The following is a 24,854-nucleotide window of genomic DNA, read 5'->3' as shown; positions in this document are numbered from 1 at the left end:
GGACAAAACTATACTTAAGCAATTTCCAAGATAATTCAATCGACATTATTCATTCATTCATTCATTCGATCTTAGATTTAAACAACAGACATCTTAAAAAGAATGAGAAACCTTGCGATCTGCAAAGTTCCTCTGACTTTTAAAAAATAACTGTGAAGAAAAGTAACATGTGAATAGAGTTGCCAACTACTTTACTGTGACAATTTCCAGTATAAAAAATAGTATATGAATGGATAAAGAAGATGTGGCACATATATACAATGGAATATTACTCAGCCATAAAAAGGAATGAAAGTGAACTATATATAATGAGGTGGATAGACCTAGAGACTGTCATACAGAGCGAAGTAAGCCAGAAAGAGAAAAACAAATACCATATGCTAACTCACATAGATGGAATCTAAAAAAATGGTCCTGTGAACTCAGTGACAAGGCAAGAATAAAGATGCAGATGTAGAGAATGGACTTGAGGACACGGGGTTTGGGTGGGCGGTTGGGGTGGTGGTGAAGGGGAAGCTGGAACGAAGTGAGAGAGTAGCATAGACACAGACACACTACCAAATGTAAAACAGATAGCTAGTGGGAAGTTGCTGTATAACAAAGGGAGATCAACTCGATGATGGCTGATGCTTTAGAGGGCCAGGAAAGGGAGGGTGGGAGGGAGTCGAGGGAGGGAGGGGATATGGGGATATATGTATAAATACAGCTAATTCACTTTGGTGTACCTCAAAATCTGGTACAAGAGTGTAAAGCAATTATATTCCAATAAAGAGCTTAAAAAAATAAAGGATAAATTTTAGCATTCTGATCCCCTCACCAATCACCCCAAAACAAAAAGAACTTTTACTCAGGAAAGAAATTGAGTAGGCAGTAAAGTCAAAGACAAAGAGGGACTGGAAGAGGAATCAGAGATTCCTGTATCCTCCTGCTGATAATACTGCCCAATGGAATAAAAAGAACCAGGAAAAAAGTCATCCCTTAGGAAGCCTACACAAATTCTTGTCTTTGACAAAAGAGAGACTTGAATATCAGGAATAGAAGTTACTGCTGGGCCTCTGAACTCAACCTACAAGTGACCATGTCTAGACTAATCATTTTAAAGTCACTGTGTAACTAAAGGCATTTTATGACTCATGGTCCAAACAAAGGATATTTCTCAGCCAGCTCAGCTATTTTGCCAACCAAATTGATGATGATATACTCTTCTTTGCTCTGATGTAAATATTCAAGCATTTTCTGGACAATCACTGTTATATTCTGTGCATTAGTAATTCTGTAAAGAAGTTCCAGAGTCTATTTAAGAAAAAAAATAAAAACAGTATTATAAAACTATGCATGATAGCAAATAAATATTGTAACATATAGGTTTATAACAGTTGATTCTTCCACTTTTATGTAGCTCTACTAGGCAGTTAATAGGTGCTCAAGAAATGCATATTTTAACTGAACAGAGCTTAAGAAAGGTAAGACTATTTTGCCAAAAAAAAAAAAAATCATAATCAATTTCAAAGTCTAAAAGCCTATCGATATTGATAATTACAATCTGACATCTCTACATGACAGGCCTTATAAAGACTAAAAAGTTAAAAGGTTAATAATCTATGTTCTAAAAATGTAACTGCTTCTTAAAACTACATTACTTATGCCTGTGTGCTATACATGTGCACGTGTGTGTATACACACATACACATATAAAAATACAGTCTTGCAAAATGCCTTTTCCACACTACCCAAACAACAGAAAACTACACCTGAACGGATTTGTCAGCTAAGGGCTGGATATGGTAGTGCAAGCGCTTCAAAGCCCAGCAAAGCCTATATTCAGGATCTCAGGTATCAAGGACAGCTTTCTCAGTGATGAGGAAGTAAGGTAAAGGAAGACCAGTACCAGAATAAGTTCCCATTTGGCTGGCTTTCTGAGGCCCTACACCAGGATTCTAAAAATATCACAGTTCCCAGAAATCAGTATGAAACAAAAGGGCAATAATGAGAAAGCATCATTTACTGGTATTTCAGGATCAACAATATTAGCTGCAAGAGAATTTCCACATATCCCACTTGTCAAACTTGTTCATATAGCTTTAAGATTCTTTCTAATTTTTCAATCCTTATAGCCAGGACTTCAAGTACAAAGGATAACAGATTTTGAATTTTTTTTAAACTGTTCCAGTTAATCCTTAACACCATTTAAAATCTATAAATACATAGGTCCCCCAAGTATTTATAGCTTTCAATCTATGAAGCTGCTTCAGACATGCTTCCTGTAGACTCTAAACTATATGTATTTTAAGATAATCTACACCAAATTTACTTCCTACTCTCAAGACCATGAAATTTAGCATTTCCGGGACTGAATGGGGACTGGTATTATAAACTGCATGGCTAGAGGCCTTTTCTATTAACTCCTTCTTGCCTTCTTTTTCCCTGTTAAGAAAGAAAGGTAATAAAATCAGGTAAAAGGGAATCCCAGCCCCAAGCAACAGGTCATTCCATACCAGGACCACAGTTCTTGCCAATATAATTACTGATGGAGGTTAGAAGTGACAGTGGCATTGAGGAGACAGTACTGCAGTGCCTTCTTGATACTCAGTACCCTTCCCCAAAAATTCAAGCTACTTTTCTCACTACAGATTAGACTTGATAATTTTAAAAGTTGTCTAATTTCCCTTTGACTCTCATTTTTAAGTGAGATCCCAATAATTAAATACAGCAATAAAAAAACTGTACCTAAGTCAACTCTGTTCAACTTAGTACTCAACCACACAAAGAAAATGCATGCTCTTTATCTGTTCAAAGTGGAAGAGCCATATAGTTATTTGTTACTGTCCCTTGGCATCTTCTCATTTTTCTACAATGTCTAACAGAAATTAGCATATCTGTAAACTTCCTGGATTCATTCAAGGCAGGTGACAATTTTCAGAAGATCAAAAATATGAATGCAAAATATATGTATGCATATATATATGTAGATGGCAATTTCTTGTAAATACTGTTTCAAAAATAGTACCTCTAAAATTCAAAATTTATAATCTTATCTTTTAAAAATCATTGTTTAATGCAATACAGTGTTCTCTCAATAAACTTTTAATTCATTGCTTTTAAGTAATTTAGATGTTTAGTAGATTCTTTTTGCCTTTATTATTCTAAAAATCAGAAATAAAACTATTCACTCGTCTTAACTGGGTCCCATAAGCCATTTTAAATGAAGGTACGGAGTGATTTCTCTACATGAGAATTAACAGATATATCTACATGGACACCCAAGTAGATACTGAAGCAATTTTATAAAAGGAAAAAATTGAAAAAAGTTAAGTAAATTATACACCTTTCCTTCCAAGAAGTTCAAAACTTTTTAGGGAAATCTTCATTAATTCTTTCAACATTCCTACATTTTCAATAGCGAATGCATTAGTCCATTTTATAGATGTTAAGAAAAATAATGGAAAAAAATTAATCATCATAAATTACATCTTAAAACTGTATTAATAGGAACGCCTGGGAATAGAATTCAGGTCTCCTATTGATACAATTCTTGGACCAAAAAGATATTAATGAATCCTGTACAGGTACTGGACCTAACTCCTCCAACTCATAATTTAAATCCATTCTTGCAATTACTGCCACAAGTACTTTTTAGAAAAGTTCTTTAAACTTCAGTAGAAAGAATAAAACACACTCAAAAGTTAAAATACACATATGTGCAAATACACATTGGCCATCATTTTAATCTCTCTCCATAAAACCAACAAAAAGTTTAAAAACAGTAACATTTCACATACACTACTCAAAAGTTTACCTCTCTTTTAATAATGGGATCAGGATGGTCTAAGCATTCAATTATTGTCATCTGGTGTTGAAGAGCCAGAGTAGGATCCTGTTGGATAACATAGGTAAGAGCCTTCAGCCCTAGAAGCAAAGATTACATTATAGAAAGTGACATAAAACAAATACCCAGCAAATTTCAAAAACTCTCCTGGTAATTTCCATCAAAAGAACCAATCATCTTACCTAAATATTTGAGATTTATCTTAGGTGACAGAACAAATTTTCCAATGCACTTGGCAGCCTTCTCAAGTAATTCTGATTTAGGATAAATAGAATAGACTGTATGTACACATTCAAACAGAATAGCTAGAGAAATAAAATATTATAATGTCAGAGATCATATTAAGGCATAATAAAAGAATATATCTGTGTATAACTCCTAACAAAACAAACTAATTGGAAGGTCAGTTTTAATCAAAAATCTTACTTGTGGAAATTTTTCAAAAATAAGAACTTTACTGTTTTCAGGCTTTATACAGTTGTTAGGATTACGTTACCACAGTATAATTTAAAGAGAATTATATATATTAATAGATAAGAATGATATATTCATTCATGCAACAAGTATTTTCTGAAACTTCCTATGGGCCAGACATTGTTCTACTAGTATGCATATAGCAGTGACAAAAACCCCTGCCCTCAAGGAACTCACATTCTAATGGACACATAAGTAATACATTCATTGTTCCTATATAAATAGATACTTCCAACACTCCTTGAATGCTTCCAGATTTATTCTTAGTGGCAGTTTCTACCACTGTTACACATAAACTGTATATGTAGTTTATTGCAATGCAGTTTATTTCAATATAATCATTTTAGGATGCTCTAGCATTTATTTCAAAATAGGGCCATTATTCAAAAATCTTCAAGTCACTATTTTAAAATTAACCTCTAGAGATACAGAAAATCTACTGAACATCTTGATAGCGTTGAAATTTGATTTTCTAGTCTCGTCAAAGATCTGATAACTATAATAGATGATCAAAGAGAACAGTGAAATTTTTCTCAAACTCTCTTAAAGAGCATGAGTCAAGGAGCTGGAGCTTCACCATGGTAAAGAAGAATCACTCAGGCACCATTAAGCCCTGCATGTCCTGTGGAATCAAAGGATGAGAAGTGAGACACAGAATCAGCAGGCTGAAAAACAGTTCTACTATATAGTTGAAGCATATCTTTTGTCTTTGATAGAAACACTCCTGCTCTTTTCCCAAAAGCTTAAAACATAATGAAATATTTGTGTACAAGATATAGGATAGATCCTGAACATTCAACTAACTACGTTTTACTCCACTAAATTGCCTATTAATTGATACACATATAAATTTTGGGTAAAAAGCTTTACAAAAATAAATACTTTCTAAAGAAGGAAAGAGAAAAGAAACTCTGAAATAAACATTTTTAAGATATAAACAACTCTTTAAGAAGGGAATTAACTTTAATTAAAGGAAAATCTATAAAGTAAGTCAACTGAACCTAAAAAGATACTTTATATATCCAGATGTTTTGCTGTAAAAAGTCTTTACCCTGTGCTATGAAAAACACTGATTTTATGACTTCATGAAGTAAACAGAGAGAGCCTTAGTCAACTAATCAACCAAGGCAGGAGTAGGCAATATACCATTAAACCCAGCCCTCAGCCTACTTTTGTAAGCTGTGAACTAAGAATGATTTTTACATTTTTTGAGATATAACTGACATATAAAATTATTAGTTTTAGGTGTACAATTAATTTTTAAAGGTTGGTTTTTTTAAAATTTTATTTATTTATTTATTTATTATTTTTTGGGAGGGTACACCAAGTTCAATCATCTGTTTTTATACACGTATCCCTGTATTCCCTTCCTCCCTCGACTCCCCCACCACCCTCCCTCGAGCCCCCCCACCCTCCCCGTCCCAGTCCTCTAAGGCATCTTCCATCCTTGAGTTGAACTCCCTTTGTTATACAACAACTTCCCACTGGCTATCTATTTTACAGTTGGTACTATATATATGTCTGTGCTACTCTCTCGCTTCATCTCAGCTTCCCCTTCACCCCCTGCCCCCTCCCAAACCTCAAGTTCTCCAGTCCATTCTCTGCATCTGCGTCCTTATTCTTGTCACTGAGTTCATCAGTATCATTTTTAGATTCCGTATATGTGAGTTAGCATACAATATTTGTCTTTCTCTTTCTGACTTACTTCACGCTGTATGACAGACTCTAGGTCTATCCACCTCATTACATATAGCTCCATCTCATCCCTTTTTATAGCTGAGTATAGTCCATTGTATATATATGCCACATCTTCTTCATCCATTCATTTGTTGATGGGCATTTAGGTTGCTTCCATGTCCCGGCTATTGTAAATAGTGCTGCAATAAACATTATGGTACATGTTTCTTTTGGGATTATGGTTTTCTTTGGGTATATGCCCAAAAGGTTTTAAAGGTTTTTTTAAAAAAGGAGAATATATGACAGAAACCTATATGACCTACACAAAACCTAAAATATTTACCAGCTGGCCCCCTTTTCAGAAAGTTTGCCAAACCTTGAACTAACGTGCTAGTCCTAAGTAAGATTAAAAACGATGATGTTCCATTTCCTATCATAACCGACATTTTCCTTTATGGATTTCTGCCATTTAGAGCTCTCCTATCAAGATGTTTTACTGACAACATAAGCTTCTCGTTACCCATCTAAAACCTAAACTTTTATATTTAGATGCTCATAAGACTTCTGAAAAGCTAGTTTAGGTAAAATTAATAGTTCAAAAATTGCACTTATTAGTCAACCTAGGCATAAATGAGCTGAAATGAACTTAATAGGTTTTTTACTTATTTTTAAATAATTTAGAGGCTGAGATCCTTTATTCTCCAACTCTATGAAAGTCTAAGTCCATAAATGAAAAAGCAGTTACTCTGCAGTTACTCCTCACTGCAGTGGTTAAAAGAAAACAGTAAGTTCCCTACATACAAATCTTTAAGTTGCAAACTTTCAAAGATGCGAATGTGCCCATACTATATGTACTACTCTACTTTTCAAAGTACTGTACTGAAAGATTAAAAATGTCATATTTATTTTCTGTTTGTTTGTTTTTTATGTATTATTTGTGTGAAAAGTATTATAAAGCTATTACAGTACAGTTCTACATAGCTGACTGTGTTAGTTGGGTACCTAGGCTAACTTTGTTGGACTTATGAACAAACTGGACATATGAACGCACTCTCAGAATGGAAGTCGTTCGTATTCAGGGGACTTAGTGCCTCTAAGGATTCCTAAAGGTACAATGCATTGTGGAGCTTTATTTACTCTTCCAGAGCAACCCAGGTCCTAATCAAAATACCATCAAGTAAAAATCACCAAATTAAAAATTAATAATGTCCTAACACTTGTGATACTGTGGTTTTATCATAGATATTTTGGGTAGGATTATGCCCCAAATTTGAAGAAGTTCTACTGACATTCTATCCTTCAGAGTAGACTGTACCTTCATTTTAAATAAGTTATCTAGTCACCACTCTGACAGGGAGATGGGGGTACCACCCAATGAGGGTGGTAGCCCAGATTCTCCATTCTGCCTCCTTTAACACTTGGAGATGCAGGGAATCCTGGTTCTTTCTGGATGGGGGATGGAGGGGCACCCCATTACTTCTCCCTATATGACCTGCACTGAGATTAAGCGGGTGGCCCCGGTATACCTGACAGGGGTAAAAGCCTTAACTCTTCACTAGGCTTCTTCTAATGCCACCTCAGGAAAGATGGAGGTATCTCATTATTCCCTCCCTACTCCTAGATAATGTGAAATCCAGGCTTCCCACATCATCTCCACTGGCAATGTCAGGGAGGGTTCCCCTTAACATCTGGCAGGAAAGACACTGCAGCTGCCCCTCTTGGTCTTCACCATCAGTCCCGTGGGAGGGTTGGGACACTTCATTACACCTGGTGAGGGTGGAGATCTCTCCATTTAGCCTTTGCTGCTGTGGGTGGTCCATAGTTTTTTCTGTATGGTGCTTGACTGTAATAGAAGAGCTACTGTCCAGAAGTTTTCTCTCTTGCTAGTTTGCCCCTTTTGCCTTAGTTCTTTTGCTAGAGAGCAGACGTTTGTCGGTGCATTTTTGTCTGCACCTGTTGGCATTTTCAGACTGCTGGCTCTCCAGTACTCAATGTGGGGTATATGAGGCAAAAAGAAAACCCAGGGTACTCATATTGGTGTCGTTCCTTGCAAGGTCCCTAACCAGTTAACCAATCTACCTTCATTTATCCACCTTTCAGAGTCTTACATGTTTATTTTACATATAATATCCAGAGTTTTTAGGTGTACTTTAGGTGGGAAAAGTATTTCTATCTACTTTGGATGGTTCTGTCTCTTATACACCATTTTACATAACTCTCCCAATTTACTAAATAGTTTACTAAAAATGTCTTTCTCATCTTATCCGTACCCTGCCCAAAAATATTCCACAGCTCCAGATTTATACAGTATAAAGTTCATATTCCTTTGGCTGCCATGGGAATATGAACTTTATACTGTATAAATATATATTTATATTTTATATAAATATAAAATATGGCCTTCCCACTGCTCCCACTATGAATTGTCCAATCAGGCTGGCAAGTCACTGTTCTCTGAAACTGTTTTAAACACGCCTGCTTCTGCACCTTCTCTCATGTTTGCTCCGCCTTAGAACCTCCCTTCTGGCTATCTTAATCCTATCTTTCAAGGTCCTATTACATCAGTGAATCTTTATGTGCCCTGAAGCCCAGAGTAATCTTTATAGCCTCTGGATTCCTGTAATATTTATTCCCTTTACCTCCCCTTTGCATTCTGCTTTATACTGGTATTATACTTTCATAAATAAGTTATCTCCTCCATCATACTGTAAATTCCTTGAAGGCAAAGATTACATTTTATACTTCTTTATATCCTCTACATCACTTTATACAATGCCTGGCACATAGCAGATACTCAATAAATGCCTCTGACGTGATTTAGTTCTTGATTTGACACCAAGGTAAGTTATAATAGTGAAATTTTCATAAAAATATGGTTTAGAAAGTATTAAGACAAACCCAATAAGATAACTGATAAGAGTAAAACAATTTTCTTTTAATTCAATTAAAACATATTACTCACTGATTAATCCAGTGCCAGATACTGGGATATGATGGCCAATAAGGAAGACACAGTCCCTGCCCTTATGAAGTTTATAATTTAAAATTCACATTTTTAAGCAATAAAATATTTCTATTAGTTTTACTAGAGAATACTTTAGCATTGATAAAATCAGTGTAAGCTATAAACTGTTATCAGTACAAATATGGGGGGAAATGTAGAACAAACAGAAGATAAAATAAAGGAAAAAAGCAAAACAACAGAAACTATAAGTTTCTCTGGCAAGGTGAAATACTGGACTGACAGACTACAAAGAAATAAAGTATTGGCATTGGTCCCAGCAATTTTAGTAAAAGAAGGCTGTCCTAATGGAGAACATTAAAAAATCTTTCCTCAGGTATACAGTATTCTCTAAATCGAAAGGAACAGGTAACAGTGGTTATCTTCAGGAGGGGGAACTGGGTGGCGGGTGACAAGGATCAAAGGGACACTTACTGTTCACTGTATACCCTTTTGTACCTTTTGAATTTTGAACCATGTGCATATATTACCTATTCAAAAAAATAAAAAAAATTAAAGCTGAAATGTCAATTACCGAAAGAAAAAAAACTTTCTGCAAGGAAAAAAGCAGACCCTTAATTGATTTTAAATAGAATTCCTTGAGAGCCTTTCAAGCCCTTATCCTAGACCATGATTATATCTAAAGTAAAACTTTTAAATTTATTTTAGGTGCCTGCAAATTCTGACACTATTCTGGATATTCCAACAGCTCCTAGCCAAACTACCTACCTCAATAAGGGCCATCCTTATCTCTGGAACCTTGTTCTTATTACACAGCAGGATCCTAGATGATGTCAACTGTTCGTTCTGCTACACACTTACAAGGGCAGGGCCTGTGTCTACCTTATTCTTCCTTTAATCTCCCACACTTAGCATGGAGGAATGCATAAGCCAATCAACTCTTTCCTCAATCTGTACCTAGTTTACAAATTAAATTTTTGTTTTGTAGGCATTCAATAAATACTGGTTGAACAAATGAATACACCATGCTTATTATTTTAGTTACCATTTACACAAGCAAAACATAAATCTATCCTTCAAAATATACTATCCCAATTTACTACCATGTGCATTATTTTTTCTATACTAGTCTTATGCATGCAATAAGACTTTCTTCTTATTCCTACTGCATCTTTGTCAAGCACTTTTATTAGCTAAACTAGTTCAGTTTCTACCCTCTAGTCTACCCTACACTTCTACAACCACTGTTCTTAAAGATCCACAGTCTACCCTTGTCTGAAAGAACAAGTAATGCTCTTTATCCTCATTTCCCAGTATTTAACCAGATTAAGAAATGACTTCTCATTTGAGTTTTATCTCTCAATACCTCTTCTACTGCTCATCTCCACAGCATGCAAAATTCAAACAGTTTTACTTCTATCTTTTAAATATCTCCAAATATCCCAATTTCTTCAATGAGCTTTCTTGGGCTGATCAATAAAGAACTAAGAGTTCTTCCTGCTGGTTATTAAGACTGGAAGTTCTTTTCGTTACTTTTCTTAGTTCTCCTCCCTCCTCCCCCATTTTACTCTTGCCTCCTATCATTAAATTACTTTGTAAAATTGCATTTAACATAGCTATTGTCTCTTTATTAAAAAGTTCATTATTCCACACCTATATACTCTTATCTATATCATACTCATCCTTTAGTTGTATTCTCAAATGTCACTTTTTCAGAAAAGCCTTCCATGTTCTCCTTCTCATCTAAGATTAGCTGTTGTATACTCCACAGAACACTGTAATTAGCCTCTAACATTTCTAGCACCTGTCCCTTCCCATCTATCTAGGCTGTGAACTCAATGATAATACTATTTTATTCACAACTGTATTCCAAGCATCTTGCACAGGGCCTGATAAATAACAAAACTTAAGAAATATCTGGTGACTAGTTGACTGATTATTGCATTTAAGAACTGTCTTAAGTATGGAACAGACCTACTGGGTTATCTTCATAGTCAATTAGATGCCTGATGAACATTTTCAATAGAGACAATGTCTCTTTAAACATAAAATCTTAAAAAGAGAGACAATTATAATAGTCAATTTAGGTCAACATTTAAAACAATGCCATAATTTCAAATTATTTCTATTAGCTATTCAATGCTTCCAGTGAAAAATAACAACCCCAAAACCACCTTAAAAATTAACATTTAAAATTCTACTGGAATTTATAGTATTCTAACACAGATTTAGCTTTTTTTTTTTTTAAACACAGATTTAGCTTTAATACTGAAAACATTATTAGTTATTAGAGCAGCATTTACATATGTTACCTACCATATGTGACATTGTGATTTAACTCAGCTCTTCGTAAGGATTCATCCAGAACATCATACATTAATTCACTTGTCCTGTTTAAAAGATATTTTATTTGCAACAGAATTATAGTATTATAACTCAATAAAACATAGTTTTTCAAACTTCTCTCTCTTTAAAACTAAGGATCTATAGAAAAGTAGTGAAAGAAATTCATTTTATGAAGTTATGGGAATTTCACTTCTTAAAGATTCCATTTGCGCTTTTTCATGACTTTAACTTCCTGTTTTATTAAAACTGACGAGTCAATGACAAGATAAGCCAATTAACTCTTTCCTCAACCTGCACCTACTTTACAAAGTTTCTGTTTGGTTGAACATGCTTTTATAATTTTCTTTGTAATTAATATTTCTACCTGTTTAAAGTTACTACAGTAATACTTCACATAACCAGATAATTCCAGACAGTATATTATCTGTATTTTAAATACTTCATTTTTTAAAAATATTCAAATATTCGTCTTTCTTTTAGCAGTACTAGGTTCTTCAGAAAAAAAATTTTAACTTTTATTTATGTTAAATATAAAGAAATTATATTTTGTGGAATTAACAGATTAATACCATTCCTATGTCTTTATGGTCACTGATTACAGTTATAGTTACGGGGCTGAGGTAGATATACAAATACATATAAAAATGTAGTGTTTTAGAGCCCTAGCACTCTGCCACCAAGCCTTTCCTCCAAGGAAAAGTCTTCCCCAAGAGACCAATGTGAAAACCATGGCTTCTCAGCTGATATTTTTGTATGTTTTATAGACTCAAAAAGCACTAATAGAAAAAAGTACCATCAACATAGAACACACAGGGACTTCCCTGGTTGTCCAGTGGTTAAGACTCCACACTTCCAAGGCAGGGGGAGTGGGTTCAATCCCTGGTCAGGGAACTAAGATCCCACAAGCTGCATGGTGTGGCCAAAAAAAAAAAAAAAATGCCAAACCATAGAATACACAGTAGTTTCTGGCGGAGAAACTACACTGTAAAACAAAGATAAAGGTCAAAATAATCTGGGGCTATCCAAATTATATATCATGTATGTGACAACTTTCTAAGAAATCATCTTTTTTTTTCAAATATACATGTACTTTTATTGCATCTTAACTGAAGTATAAATAACCAGTGAGAATCCATATTCTAATATCCCTCATTTTATTATGTAAGCATTTCTTCCACAGACAACAACCATATAGTAGACATTACAAATCCTTCCCTCCCCAAATTTGGTAATACTACACTTAGATTACAGCATAGTTTTCCAATTTTAAAAACCAATGTCTGGCATAAGAGCCATAATTAACCACATGAAAGGTAGAAACATTAGCAGACATGACTGAGTTAAATGTTAATAACCTAAGAAGCAGAATGCTATAAAATACAATATTCAAACAATAGATATAAAAGACCCTAAATATGAGACTTTTCCAGTAAATTAATTCTTTCAATTAAATATATTAGAATCTTGTTATAAAATAACATTTTTACTTTGCCACACTGAACTAATCATATCTTAAGAAATATATGTTAACAGAAAATGTCATTAGAGTTGGGACAACAAAGGAGGAAACAGTCTAATGTTCCATAACATTATAAGAGCATTCTACTCTTTATCCATTTAATTAAGCCTAATTAGCATTCAACTGAGCCCTCTGAACTCTATTCAACATACTTATCTTTGCAGTATTCTCCAAATTCATCCATGAAGGAAAGAAGGAAGATAATGAGCTAATGAGTTTAGTAAATTCACTAAATGCCTCCAAGGTTACTTCCTGACAACATATGATGGCATTAAATCTTTCTGGGACTTCCCTGGTGGCACAGTGGTTAAGAACCTGCCTGCCAATGCAAGGGACACGGGTTCGAGCCCTGCTCCAGGAAGATCCCACATGCCGCAGAGCAACTAAGCCCATGTGCCACAACTACTGAGCCTGTGTGCCACAACTACTGAAGCCTGCACACGTAGAGCTCGTCTCTGCAACAAGAGAAGCCATTAAAATAAGGAGCCCATGCGCTACAATGAAGAGTAGCTCCCACTTGCCATAACAAGAGAAAGCCTGTGTGCAGCAATGAAGATCCAACACAGCCAATAAATTAATTAATTAATTAATTAAAAAAAAACTTTTTGGACCAGTGAGATCTGAATCCATTACTATGAAATTAGTGGTTTTAAAACAGAATTCTAGTGAACTCCAACTAGAGCTCCACAATAGGACAATCATTTCTAATGTGTGTGTGTCTGCTCCATTAACTCCAGGTTCTCACCCTGGATTTCAATCAACGTTGAGATTCATAAACACTGAAAAAGTAAAATAGCAATACCGACAGTGATACAGCCTAGTTAGCGCTCACCAGGAGCTCACTGAAGATGGATGCTGATATGACATGACGCTGAGGAGGCATTACTAGGAGCAATAGCCTAGAGGACAATCCCTTAGTAAAGTGAGACTTAAGAATTAGCATATAAATGTACCTTACTGTATAAAACAGAACCATATCTCTAAAGTCAGAACCCGATTAATAATATTTTCTCAAGACAGAAACACATCAGGGACTCAAGCCATGGTCCTTGCTCTCGAGGGGACTAAACCTAGTTGCTCTCAAACAGTTCAGAAAAGAATTTTTAAATAAAAATAATATGTGTGCACACATGCATATACAGGGAGAGAGAGAGAGAGAATGATAAAGCACATATAAATAATTGATGAATCTAGGTAAAGAGAGCTCCCTGTACTATTCTTGGAACTTTTCTGTAAGTTTGAAAAACTATGGCAAAATAAAAAGTTACAAAAAATATATGCAACTGGAAAGGCACCCATAAAAAGTTTAATAAAATTACTGCCTAAAAGAGTAATTCAGACAAAGGAATTGTTCCAACTAGAGCAACAAGGTCAGCAAACTACAATCCGCAGGCCGAATCTGGCCAGACGTCTGTTTCTGTATTGGCTGCAGGCTAAGAATGGATTTTACATTTTTAAATGGTTGAAAAAAAAAAAATCAAAAGAATAATATTTCATAACAAAAAGATTATATGAAACAAGTTTTAATGTCCTTTAAAAGTTTTTTGGAACACAGCTGTGGTCATTCATTTACATACTATCTATGGCTGCTTTTGAGCCGTACACAATAGCAGAATTAAATGGCTGCAATAGACAACATATAGCCCACAAAGCCTAAAATATTTATCTGGCCCTCTATAAAAACGTTTTCCACCCCCAAACTAGAATGGTTAAGAAAGTTGCACAGAAGATATGGAGCTTCAAAGGTATCATGAAATGTGAGTAGGACTGAGACAAACAGAGAGCCAGGATTATCCCAGCAACCTGAATTTATACAATTCTTACAGTGGCTTATTTATCACTATTAAGTCAATTAAGCTTTGGGAGAATCTTGTTTATCATGAAACCTCTAGGTGACTAAAGCCTAAGACTATCAAATTAGAATAGTTTACCTTTGATCATCTTTTCCTAGAAGCCCTAGTATTCTCAACAGCTGAATTTGTAACCATGGTGCTGGTACGCTGTGGTAATTGAAATCTACTGGGAGTTTTCCTCCAACCACTTGCTTCAAAATTGTTACGAAACTCCCAGTCAAGTCTTTATATGCAGATGAATCCTCCTACAACCAAAAAATAAAACAAAGTAAAGCAAAACAAAAAACTTTCTGTTAATAATAATGTCTTAAAAATAAAACAGACCTGGCTGAAATGTCATATAGAATCTAATACATGCTGACTTAGAAGTTTCATGTTCACATTTAATGACACAGTCCTCTAATTTGTATAATTTCTTCCACAATGAAACTCCTCTGGCTACCAGATCCAGAGCTGAATCATGCCCCCAACAGCTTCCACCACTCCCTACTTGTCCCCACATACAGTTTAATCACATTTCCAAAGTTCCATAATTACATCTTAGAAATTTTAATAACTAATATCAGCAATTAAAGAAAAAATTGAAAAGAACTGGCATACTGAAAAAAAAAGCAGTAATACCTCTACTTTTGATGAAAATCAAGTCCTGTTTGCAATCTCTGAATTTGGCTTGCAAAAGACTTCTTATGTAATTGAACTAAATATGTTCCGGGTGGAAAAGTACAGCCAACACTACTCAAATATTCAAAACCCCCAAAACCAGTAAGCCTGCTTATGAAAAATTAATTAACTCTATAATATTTAAACATATTTGTGATTCTGAATGAGTGTGCCTTGATTATCTATCAAACTAATCTCTTGGACTGGGGAAATTTTCTTTTTCATCTTATTTTTTTTAACTGAAGTATAGCTGACATACAATATTATATTAGTTTCAGGTGTACAACATAGTAATTCAACATTTACATACATTATGAATTGATCACCACTATGGTCTAGTAACCATCTGCCTGAACTGGGGAAATTAAATACACATTACTCAAAATGAATGTTAGACTCTTCATTGTAATTTTTATTATGCATCAAGGAGAAATTTAGGAAAGGAAATAATAGCTCTTTCAGAGTTTAAAATGTTAGAGGGAAAATAAGATTTAATACCAATTATCTATTTATACCACACTATTTTGGAACACATAATGCATAAAACTGAAGACAACCTTCAGTTTCTATAATTTTATATTGATTTCAATAGCACATTCCACTTCATTATGAGGTATGATGAAATCTCTCACAAATATATACTTTCAGCCACAAAGGGTTTCAGGCAATACACTGGGGTTGAATTAGTATAAACCCGTATTATCATTTAGAAAAATTTTTTACCATACTATTCAACTCTCCTTCCTCCTCTAACACAGTATCAATGTATGGAGCCAACACTGTCGACTATGCCTTGCACATCCCCACCAGCTCTCCTCATTTCTATAAGCCGTTATATGTATACCATGAAGTTGTATAAAAGGGAGTCACTGCCTGAAAAACCACAAACCTGCAAATTGCAACCACCTTCCAGAGCTACCATTTTTCCATGCTTCTTTCGTAATATGAAAAAATTTCAGGCATTAAAAAAAAGACTAAATCTATAATGTGTCTATAACTCATGCGATCAACAGCATACAAAAATTACTATTAAAGTGTCAATAATACAAACTTAAATGTGACATAAGCATTTTACTGAAAAACACAAGTTTTCTTTTAATTACATAATTCTATTTTTCTAACGGTAGCTACTTAGCACCTGCTCAAAATGCCAATTTACCTTAATCATCCTAAGGTATATGTGCAAGGAAGCAGCCATGACCCCAACATCTCTGTCACAAAGTGCTTTCCGAAACTTAATATGGATATGCTGTACTTGATTAGGAGCAATGAGATAGAATTTATATAATGCTAGGACAGCTTTTCTTCGTATAATCTCCCTAAAGATAAAAAATAAAATGTAAATAAACCATCTGAATTATCAGGAATTTAGTTTGAAAAGATTATGGACCATATGATTTTATAGTACCAGCTATTACCTTAATCTAAAAAGAGAGAATTACACATTTATTATTAATTTTTTATTCTAATCTGCCAAACTATAAAAAGTGGTTATCTCTAGGAGGTAAGACCTCAAGAAACTTTAACTCTCCGTGTTACATATTTCTCTAGTTATAAAATTTTTTGGTAACGAGCATATATTACTTTTAAAACCAAACAAACCAAGAAAGATAAACAAATTCCTTCATTCTCTAATTCCATTTTGGAAAGCCATATCTCTAGAAACTGGGAAAAGAATCAACAGTAAGTTTAAATGAGAGGTAATTTCAGCTAGTAACATTAAACAGTCTCTTCGTTAATATTAAAAGTCTCCTTAACATTCTAGCTTTTCATATTTCTTTGTTTATATCATGGGCAAACATATTCCAAATACTTTAGGGGGGCAGGGGAGTATGAGGGGGACTTACATTAAAAGATGTTACTCCTCTCCTTGCCCAGCTCATGTTTCAAAAACCTCATTACAATGAAGAGGAAAGTATACACAAGTCTTGCACTTCATTTGTAACAGATAATGTCTAGCACACAAGAAGCAAAAATAAAGAGTTGCTATCCTATGAACATAATGTAGTTTCCAAGGAATTATATTCCTCGTTTTTCTCTCTCATGCCTGTTTCCACATTGCTCATATTTACAGACTATGTTGGCAGTACTCACAACAGCAGTACTGAAGTACTTACTTTTAGGGTTCCTTAATATGTATTAGTTACCTAAAATCATAGAATCTCAAAATTCAGATTACTCAATGCAATCCTCTGTGTTGCACTCAAGAATATCTTTTATAAGATTCCTAACAAATGGTCATCCAGCTTCTGCATTAACAAGCAACCTACTATCTTCCTAGGTAAACTATGTCATGATAGAAAGTACTTTTCACATAAAAAGAAAAGCTGATTAGCAACAGATCTGCCATTAGTATTAATACTATAGTAACTGAAAACTACATCCCAATGTATTGCTATTGCGTATTAACCAATATGAGTTCTGGGAGAAAGTAAGTAAAATGAGGTGAGGAAAAAGAATACAAACTCTAAACAGGCTCAAGAATCCCTAGGTCTGGCCCAAAGTGGTGGCAATAACAAAAAACCTGGATTCGGGCTGTGTGTCTGGTATGCTGAAATATAACCAGGGATTCAAAAGTCAAGTCCAAGCCCTGTCTCATAACTTTGTTGTCACATATGCTGGCTTATCTGTAGCTCTGTTCCACAGCTTTGTCTTCAGCTCTTTACTCCATAACATGGAGTTAGGTATGGCCCTAACTGCAAAAGCAGAGTTTCAGAAAGTCTAAACTCTAACTGGTAGATGACAGGAAAGGCCAGGACTTGAAATGAGAGTAGGTGGGAAGCAATAAGGAAAAAACTGAAAGGGTAAATGGGAAGCAACAAGGGAAAAACTCAATTTTCAGAGGGATTTCACACGAAGGGTAAGTATGGCTACCACAAGATAGAGGTGGTATGGAAAGTTTTCATAAAAATATGCTCTGCTATGATCAGATCAATCTCTAATTATCTAAGAAAGGCTAATATTTTATTTCCAGTAATTAATTTTCCATACCCATCAATTGTTCTGAACACAGATTTGACATAAACAAAACATTACAAGTCTGAAAGATCTATGAAGTTATTCCATAATTCTTAGTAAAAGCTTTCATTTTCAGCTGGAAGATTCATGCTCCAAGATTTAAAGAATACAAACCATAAAACATTTTATAATCTTAGAACACTAAACATACTGACTTAAAAAAACCTATGAGGACTTCCTAGGTGGCGCAGTGGTTAAGAATCCACCTGGCAATGCAGGGGACGCAGGTTTGAGCCCTGCTCTGGGAAGACTCCACATGCCATGGAGCAACTAAGTCCAGGCGCCACAACTATTGAGCCTATATTCTAGAGCCTGTGAGCCACAACTATTGAGCCCGTGTGCTGCAAGTATTGAAGCCCAGGTGCCTAGAGCCTGTGCTCTGCAACAAGAGAAGTCACTACGATGAGGAGCCTGCGCACCACAATGAAGAGCAGCCCCCACTCTCAGCAACTAGAGAAAGCCCGTGTGCAGCAACAAAGACCCAATGCAGCCAATAAATAAATAAATAAATATATTTTTTAAAAAGTTAAAAAGCATATGAAATAAAGAAATATTATATGAGTCACAAAAAAAAACTTTATCAAAAGTGTATATATAACCAAAAACTGTAATCACAAAGGAAAAATGGCAAGTAACTGCAAACTTTTCCCTAGCTCTAAAGGTCATGAAATTAAGGGGCTTGGTCAAAAACAAAATAATTCAAAGTATGGTGAAATAGTAATTAAGTTGATAAGGAGAAAGTTAAGGAATCCTACAAGATTTGCAAAATACTACAAGTTAAGGTTCATTTGGATATATTCTACTGTAAAGCAGAATTTGAAAGCTGAAGTTTTGATATAAAGCATCCCCAGTATACTGAAGCGCTGTATTCATAGCACTTGAATCACTTTTAAATGTTTTAAACATTTCACTTTATCCTCAAAACAACTCTGTGAGGACTTCACAGAATCTGCCTGCCAATGCAGGGGACCTGGGTTCGAGCCCTGCTCTGGGAAGATTCCACATGCAGCGGAGCAACTAAGTCCATGCGCCACAACTACTGAGCCTGCACTCTAGAGCCCGCGAGCCACAAATATTAAGCCCGTGTGCTGCAACTACTGAAACCCACACACCTAGAGCCCGTGCTCCGCAAGAGGAGAAGCCAATGCAATGAGAAGTCCGTGCGCTGCAATGAAGAATAGCCCCTGCTCACCACAACTAGAGAAAGCCCATGTGCAGCAATGAAGACCCAGCGCAGCCTATAAACAAATTAAATAAATAAATAAATAAATTTATTTAAAAAAAAAAAACTATGAGAACTAAGGAGCTTCAACCAACTCTGCAGAGCCAAGGGAAAAACAGGACCTGTGACGGTTAGCAGTAGAAGTGGTAAGAAAGCCAAGGATTCCTGATGCTAAGCCTCGCTGTCTCTCAGTTTAACTTTAGAAAGTTGCCTAACATTTTTCTAAACCCACATAAAAATAATGGACAATGCTGTCAGGAATTTTTGCATTATACCTGGCAGTCAAAGAATATCCTCTATCCTGGTAGCATTAAGTTAAAATTAGAAAAAAATTTTGAGTATACATTTTTCTTCTGAAATACACAGTGTAGACACCTATCCAAAAAGAATGTACTTACTTAGAATGTTGAAGTTTATCTTCTATTAATGGAAGTACAGCTGGAATCATTTCTCGAGGGAAAATCTGGCTGACGACAGTAAGTGCCATACATACTTCTACCAGGTTAGTACTCTGCAAGTCCTGACATAATTATTAAGCAAAGAAAACATTCAGTGCAAATTCCGAAACTAGGAACAGTGAGCTCAACACTGAATGGTCTTACACACTTAACAGTCTTCTACTAACTTTTTAAATTAATTTATACATTTAGGCTTACCTCATATTTTATAGGAATATCCCTGTTTCATTAGCCTTAATAGAGTCAATAAAGACAGCCAAAAGGCAACCAATCTAAAGGAAACTGTATTTCTGTTCTGACAATAACCAAAGTAGTCTTCCTTATTACAGCCTTTAAAACTTTTCTAAACTAGTAACAGAACAATATTACGAATTTTTCTTGTTAACCAACAACATAAGTGGAAGTTTAAAAGGAAGCAATTCTTGAATATACACAATAAAATGTATGCATTCGTATATACTTACATAAGCACAAAGTTTACAAAGTATTCTAACAGAACCCAAAACTACGTTTTTGAAAGTTTGGAAAAGTTTAAGCTACTAGTAACCTTAAGAGGGTATATGACTTACAATTCAGAAAGTACTACACACACATACACATACACACACTCTCTCTCTCATACATCAAAAGACTGAAACAAGATAAACATGAAAAAGCTCAACAATTCATTACCAATTTTCTTTAAACGTATAACAGGAAAAAATACTGTGTGTGGATTAAATTGTGTTTTTATTATCTATATATTTCAGTTACCCAATTATACTCTATTCTTCTTGAAACTGACTTTTAAAATTTAAAAGACTTCAATTATTCTGTTTACATCATATCCCTTTAAAACAGATCCTAGTGAAAAAGACAACAGCATGGAAGATGCATCTGACTAAGAGTCTGGAGATCTGAGTTATAATTCCAACTCTGCTTTTTTATTTTTATTTATTCTTTTACTGAAGTATAGCTGATTTACAATATTGTATTAGTTTCAGGTATACAGCATAGTGACTTAGTATTTTTGCAGATTATACTCCATTATAGGTTATTACAAGATAAATGGGTATAATTCCCTATGCTATCCTTGTTGCTTATCTATTTTATATACAGCAGTTTTTTATCTATTAATCCCACACTCCTAATTTATCCCTACCCTCTCTTCCCCTTGGTAACCACAAGTTTGTTTTCTATGTCTGTGAGTCTGTTTCTGTTCTGCATATACATTCATTTGTATTATTTTTTAGATTCTACATATAAGTGATATCATACAGTATTTGCCCTTCTTCTGTCTTATTTTACTAATATTTAATTTTAAGAATTTTCTCTAGGTCTATCCACATTGCTGCAAATGGCTATATTTCATTCTTTTTTGTGGCTGAGTAATATTCCATTGTATATATATACACACACACAAATTTTCTTAATCTAATCATCTGTTGATGGGCACTTGTTGCTTCCATGTCTTGGCTACTATAAATAGTGCTGCTATGAACACTGGAGTTTTGCATCTTTTTGAATTAGTGTCTTCATTTTTTCCAGATATATATACCCAGGAATGAAATCACTGGATTATATGGCAGTTCTATTTTTAGTTTTTTATGGAGCCTCTGTATTATTTTCCATAGTGGCTGCCCAATTTACATTCCCACCAACCGTGTAAAAGGGTTCCCTTTTCTCCACATCCTCACCAACGCCTGTTACTCACAGACATTTTGGTGATAGCCATTCTCAACGAGGTAATACCTCATTGTGGTTCTGACTTGCATTTCTCTAATAATTAATGATGCTGAGCTTCTTTTCATTGCCTGTTAGCTATCTACATACCTTCTTTAGAAAAATTTCTATTCAGATTTTCTGCCCATTTTTTGATTGGGTTGTTTTTGTTTTTGATATTGAGTTGTATGACGTGCTTATATATTTTGAATATTAACCCCTTGTCAGTTTCATGATTTCCAAATATTTTCTCCCATTGTGCAGGCTTTTTGTTTTGTCAATTATTTCCTTTGCTGTGCAGAAGTTTTTAAGCTTAATTAGGTCCCATTTGTTTATTTTTTCTTTTATTTCTTCTGCCTTAGGAGACTGATCCAAGAAGACGTTGCTACAATTTATGTCAGAGTGTTCCATCTATGTTTCCTGTTAGAAATTTTTTGGTTTCAGGTCTTACATGTAGGTCTTTAGACCATTTTGAATTTTTTTTCATTAATTCTCATTTTTTTAATGAATAATAAAAGCAGCAGTAGCAGCTATTATTCTCTGTAGTGTTTCATTTAACCCTCACAACTTGGTTAAGTTCAATTATTATCCTCATTTAAAGACCTGAAAGATCTTTCTAAGCCCATTCTGTAAACCTACCTTCTTTCAAAAATACCTAATTTAATATGATTGATGAGAAATGTCAGATGCCTGAAGGAATAATTTAAGACTTCATATTAACCAGCATGCAATACAGTACCTTTACAACTGTATTCACAAGGAGAAGCAACAGTTCATGACTTTCATGTAGAAATAAAGAAACAGCCAAATAACCTATAAAATTTGAGAGGAAAAGTCTCATAATTACCTGCCAAAAATTAACTTCTCCCAAGAAGTTAAACAAAACAATAATATATTCCAAAAATTAAGTGTCATAAACCCCAATTACAGGTAACTATAAAAATAAATAGTAGAATAACAAGGTTCAAAAAATTCAGTAAGGAAGATTTCAGGTGTTCTTCATCCTGAAGTCTTTCATAATTAGGTATTTCACAGGATACAACTGAAATGGAAAAAAAGCTATGCACACCAACTTAAAGTCCTATAAATGGCATTAGGAACATATACCTTTTATCTTCTGTGCAACTCTCTACACAATCAATCAAAACATTTTCTGTCTTGTAGCCAAATATAATTATTCAAAAACTAATAGCTGCTACAGTTAATAAATAGTGAGTTATTAGCTATTTGTATTTTTGAATGAGCTACCTAATACCAATCCATATGACGTAAATCATATAGTAAGCCATAAACAATACCTTATTTTCTCAATTTGAAGATAAACTATTGCATGAATAGAAGTTGTTGAGGAAAAAGAACAATGACTTAAGCACTTTTAATAATATCAAAACATTAAAAAATACATCTTAAAATTGAGGAAGTACCTTAATAGTATGACAAATACCATGTGCATGAAATCTAGATGCTCCACGTCAGTTTCCTGTTTGTCACCCTTCATATTGATAACATGTTAGTTACTATGGGTCAACTGCATTACAAGCCTCACCTCATTTAATCCTCACAACAACTCTACAAGGCAGATATTATTATTATCCCCAATATAATAATAAGGCCCCCAAAGGATAACCGCCCAAAGTCTACAGCTACAACATGGTGGAGCCAAGACTACAACCCAGCCAGCAGGAGTTAGTTCATGTTTTTTGGGGTTTTTTTAAATAATTTTTTTAAATACATTTACTTATTTATTTAATTTATTTATTGGCTGCGTTGGGTCTTCGTTGCTGCACACAGGCTTTCTCTAGTTGCTGTGAGCGGGGGCTACTCTTCATTGTGGTGTGCAGTCTCCTCATTGCAATGGCTTCTCTTGTTGTGGAGCATGGGCCCTAGGCACGTGGGCTTTAATAGTTGCGGCACATGGGCTCAATAGTTGTGGCTCACGGGCTCTAGAGCACAGGCTCAATAGTTGTGGCGCACAGGCTTAGCTGCTCCGTGGCATGTGGAATCTTCACAGGGCAGGGTTCAAACCTGCGTCCCCTGCATTGGCAGGTGGATTCTCAACCACTGCGCTACCTAGGAAGTCCAGTTCATGTTTTTAAACATGAACTGTGCTATTCTGTCTCTCCACACAGTGTACTTTGAGCCCTTATTCCCATCTGCATTTTTTTTCATTCTTCTCAATTCTTTCTGTCCTTTTGTTAGGGATCTAATTGTCTGAGTCTATTAGGGAAGATGGGAAAACTGTTAAAAATTTCCTATTCTCATAACCAAGGAGTAGCAGCATGACCCACTGCAACATCTTCACTGAAGGTCAGAGAAGCAGAGCTATCACTTCCACAATCAGGACAGAAAAAAAGAACAAACCAGGACCAGGAAAGAGAAAAACCCTAGATAGCATTTAAGGCAGAAATTAGGCCTCATCAGATTACATCTGTTCAGCTAAGGTATCACCCACACTCAAGTCACTAATATCAAGACAGGAGAAGATCAACAAACTAATCCAAAGACCACTTCAAAACCTTATGAAACCTTAATTCTATCTGTTACAAAGAATATCCTGTTTTGACAATCAGGGAAAACAGGGAAACTGTTTTGATAATCAGGAAACAAGGAAAAAGATATTCTGTGACTCAAAACATTTAAAAGTTTTCAGGAAAACAGAGAGTAACAACTATGATTATAGAGTACAGTTAATATGACTAAGAGTGAGGTACAGGGTAGGAATACAAGCTTAGACTCACAGAAACTTGGGTTTATATTCTGGCTCCACCATTTAGTAGCTCTATGACCTTGGACAACTGATTTGATCTTTCTGAGCTTCAGTTTTCTCCTCTGTAAAATGAAACACTATCTCACAAGATAAAGCATCTAACATAATGCCTGTCTTAGTGGGTACTGAGATTTATTTACTCAACAATATTCATGTGAAAAATAAGAAGGCATTATTCATCAGAGAAAGCCCCAAAACTAGCTTTAGAAATCTCAGGAGAGTAGATGAGGCAATAATACTAGAGTAAAGGCATGAAAGATTTAAATGCTATTTAAAAAAAAAAAAACTTCCACTCATTAGTACACATAAAGAATATCTGATACCCACAGACATGTCTCTCTAGGTGCCAATAAAATACTTTCCTAAGGAAG

General features: G+C 34.8%; 1 protein-coding gene across 8 annotated transcripts in view; it reads right to left on the bottom strand.

The window, feature by feature from the left end:
- Positions 1-24,854, bottom strand: part of AP4E1 (adaptor related protein complex 4 subunit epsilon 1) — a 102,206-nt gene that overhangs the window by 70,973 nt on the left and 6,379 nt on the right. For 6 of the 8 annotated variants that reach the window (XR_009051366.1, XR_009051363.1, XR_009051360.1 and 3 more), the window contains exons 4-11: positions 22,456-22,529; positions 19,956-20,077; positions 16,477-16,636; positions 14,736-14,902; positions 11,256-11,329; positions 4,009-4,131; positions 3,797-3,906; positions 1,154-1,293 (exon numbers count right to left, since the gene is read on the bottom strand). Coding sequence is in view for 1 of the 8 variants with exons in the window: in XM_057722184.1 (XP_057578167.1) it covers positions 1,154-1,293; positions 3,797-3,906; positions 4,009-4,131; positions 11,256-11,329; positions 14,736-14,902; positions 16,477-16,636; positions 19,956-20,077; positions 22,456-22,529 (970 nt within the window). In the remaining 7 variants the exon portion in view is untranslated. The remainder of the gene's footprint in view (positions 1-1,153; positions 1,294-3,796; positions 3,907-4,008; positions 4,132-11,255; positions 11,330-14,735; positions 14,903-16,476; positions 16,637-19,955; positions 20,078-22,455; positions 22,530-24,854) is intronic. The other 2 variants (XR_009051364.1, XR_009051365.1) reach the window with 2 other exon arrangements.

The sequence above is a fragment of the Hippopotamus amphibius genome, chromosome 2, assembly GCF_030028045.1.
Source record: "Hippopotamus amphibius kiboko isolate mHipAmp2 chromosome 2, mHipAmp2.hap2, whole genome shotgun sequence".
NCBI lineage: Eukaryota > Metazoa > Chordata > Mammalia > Artiodactyla > Hippopotamidae > Hippopotamus > Hippopotamus amphibius.
The sequence above is the reverse complement of the archived record's forward strand: the minus strand, read 5'-3'. Positions and strand labels throughout refer to the sequence as shown.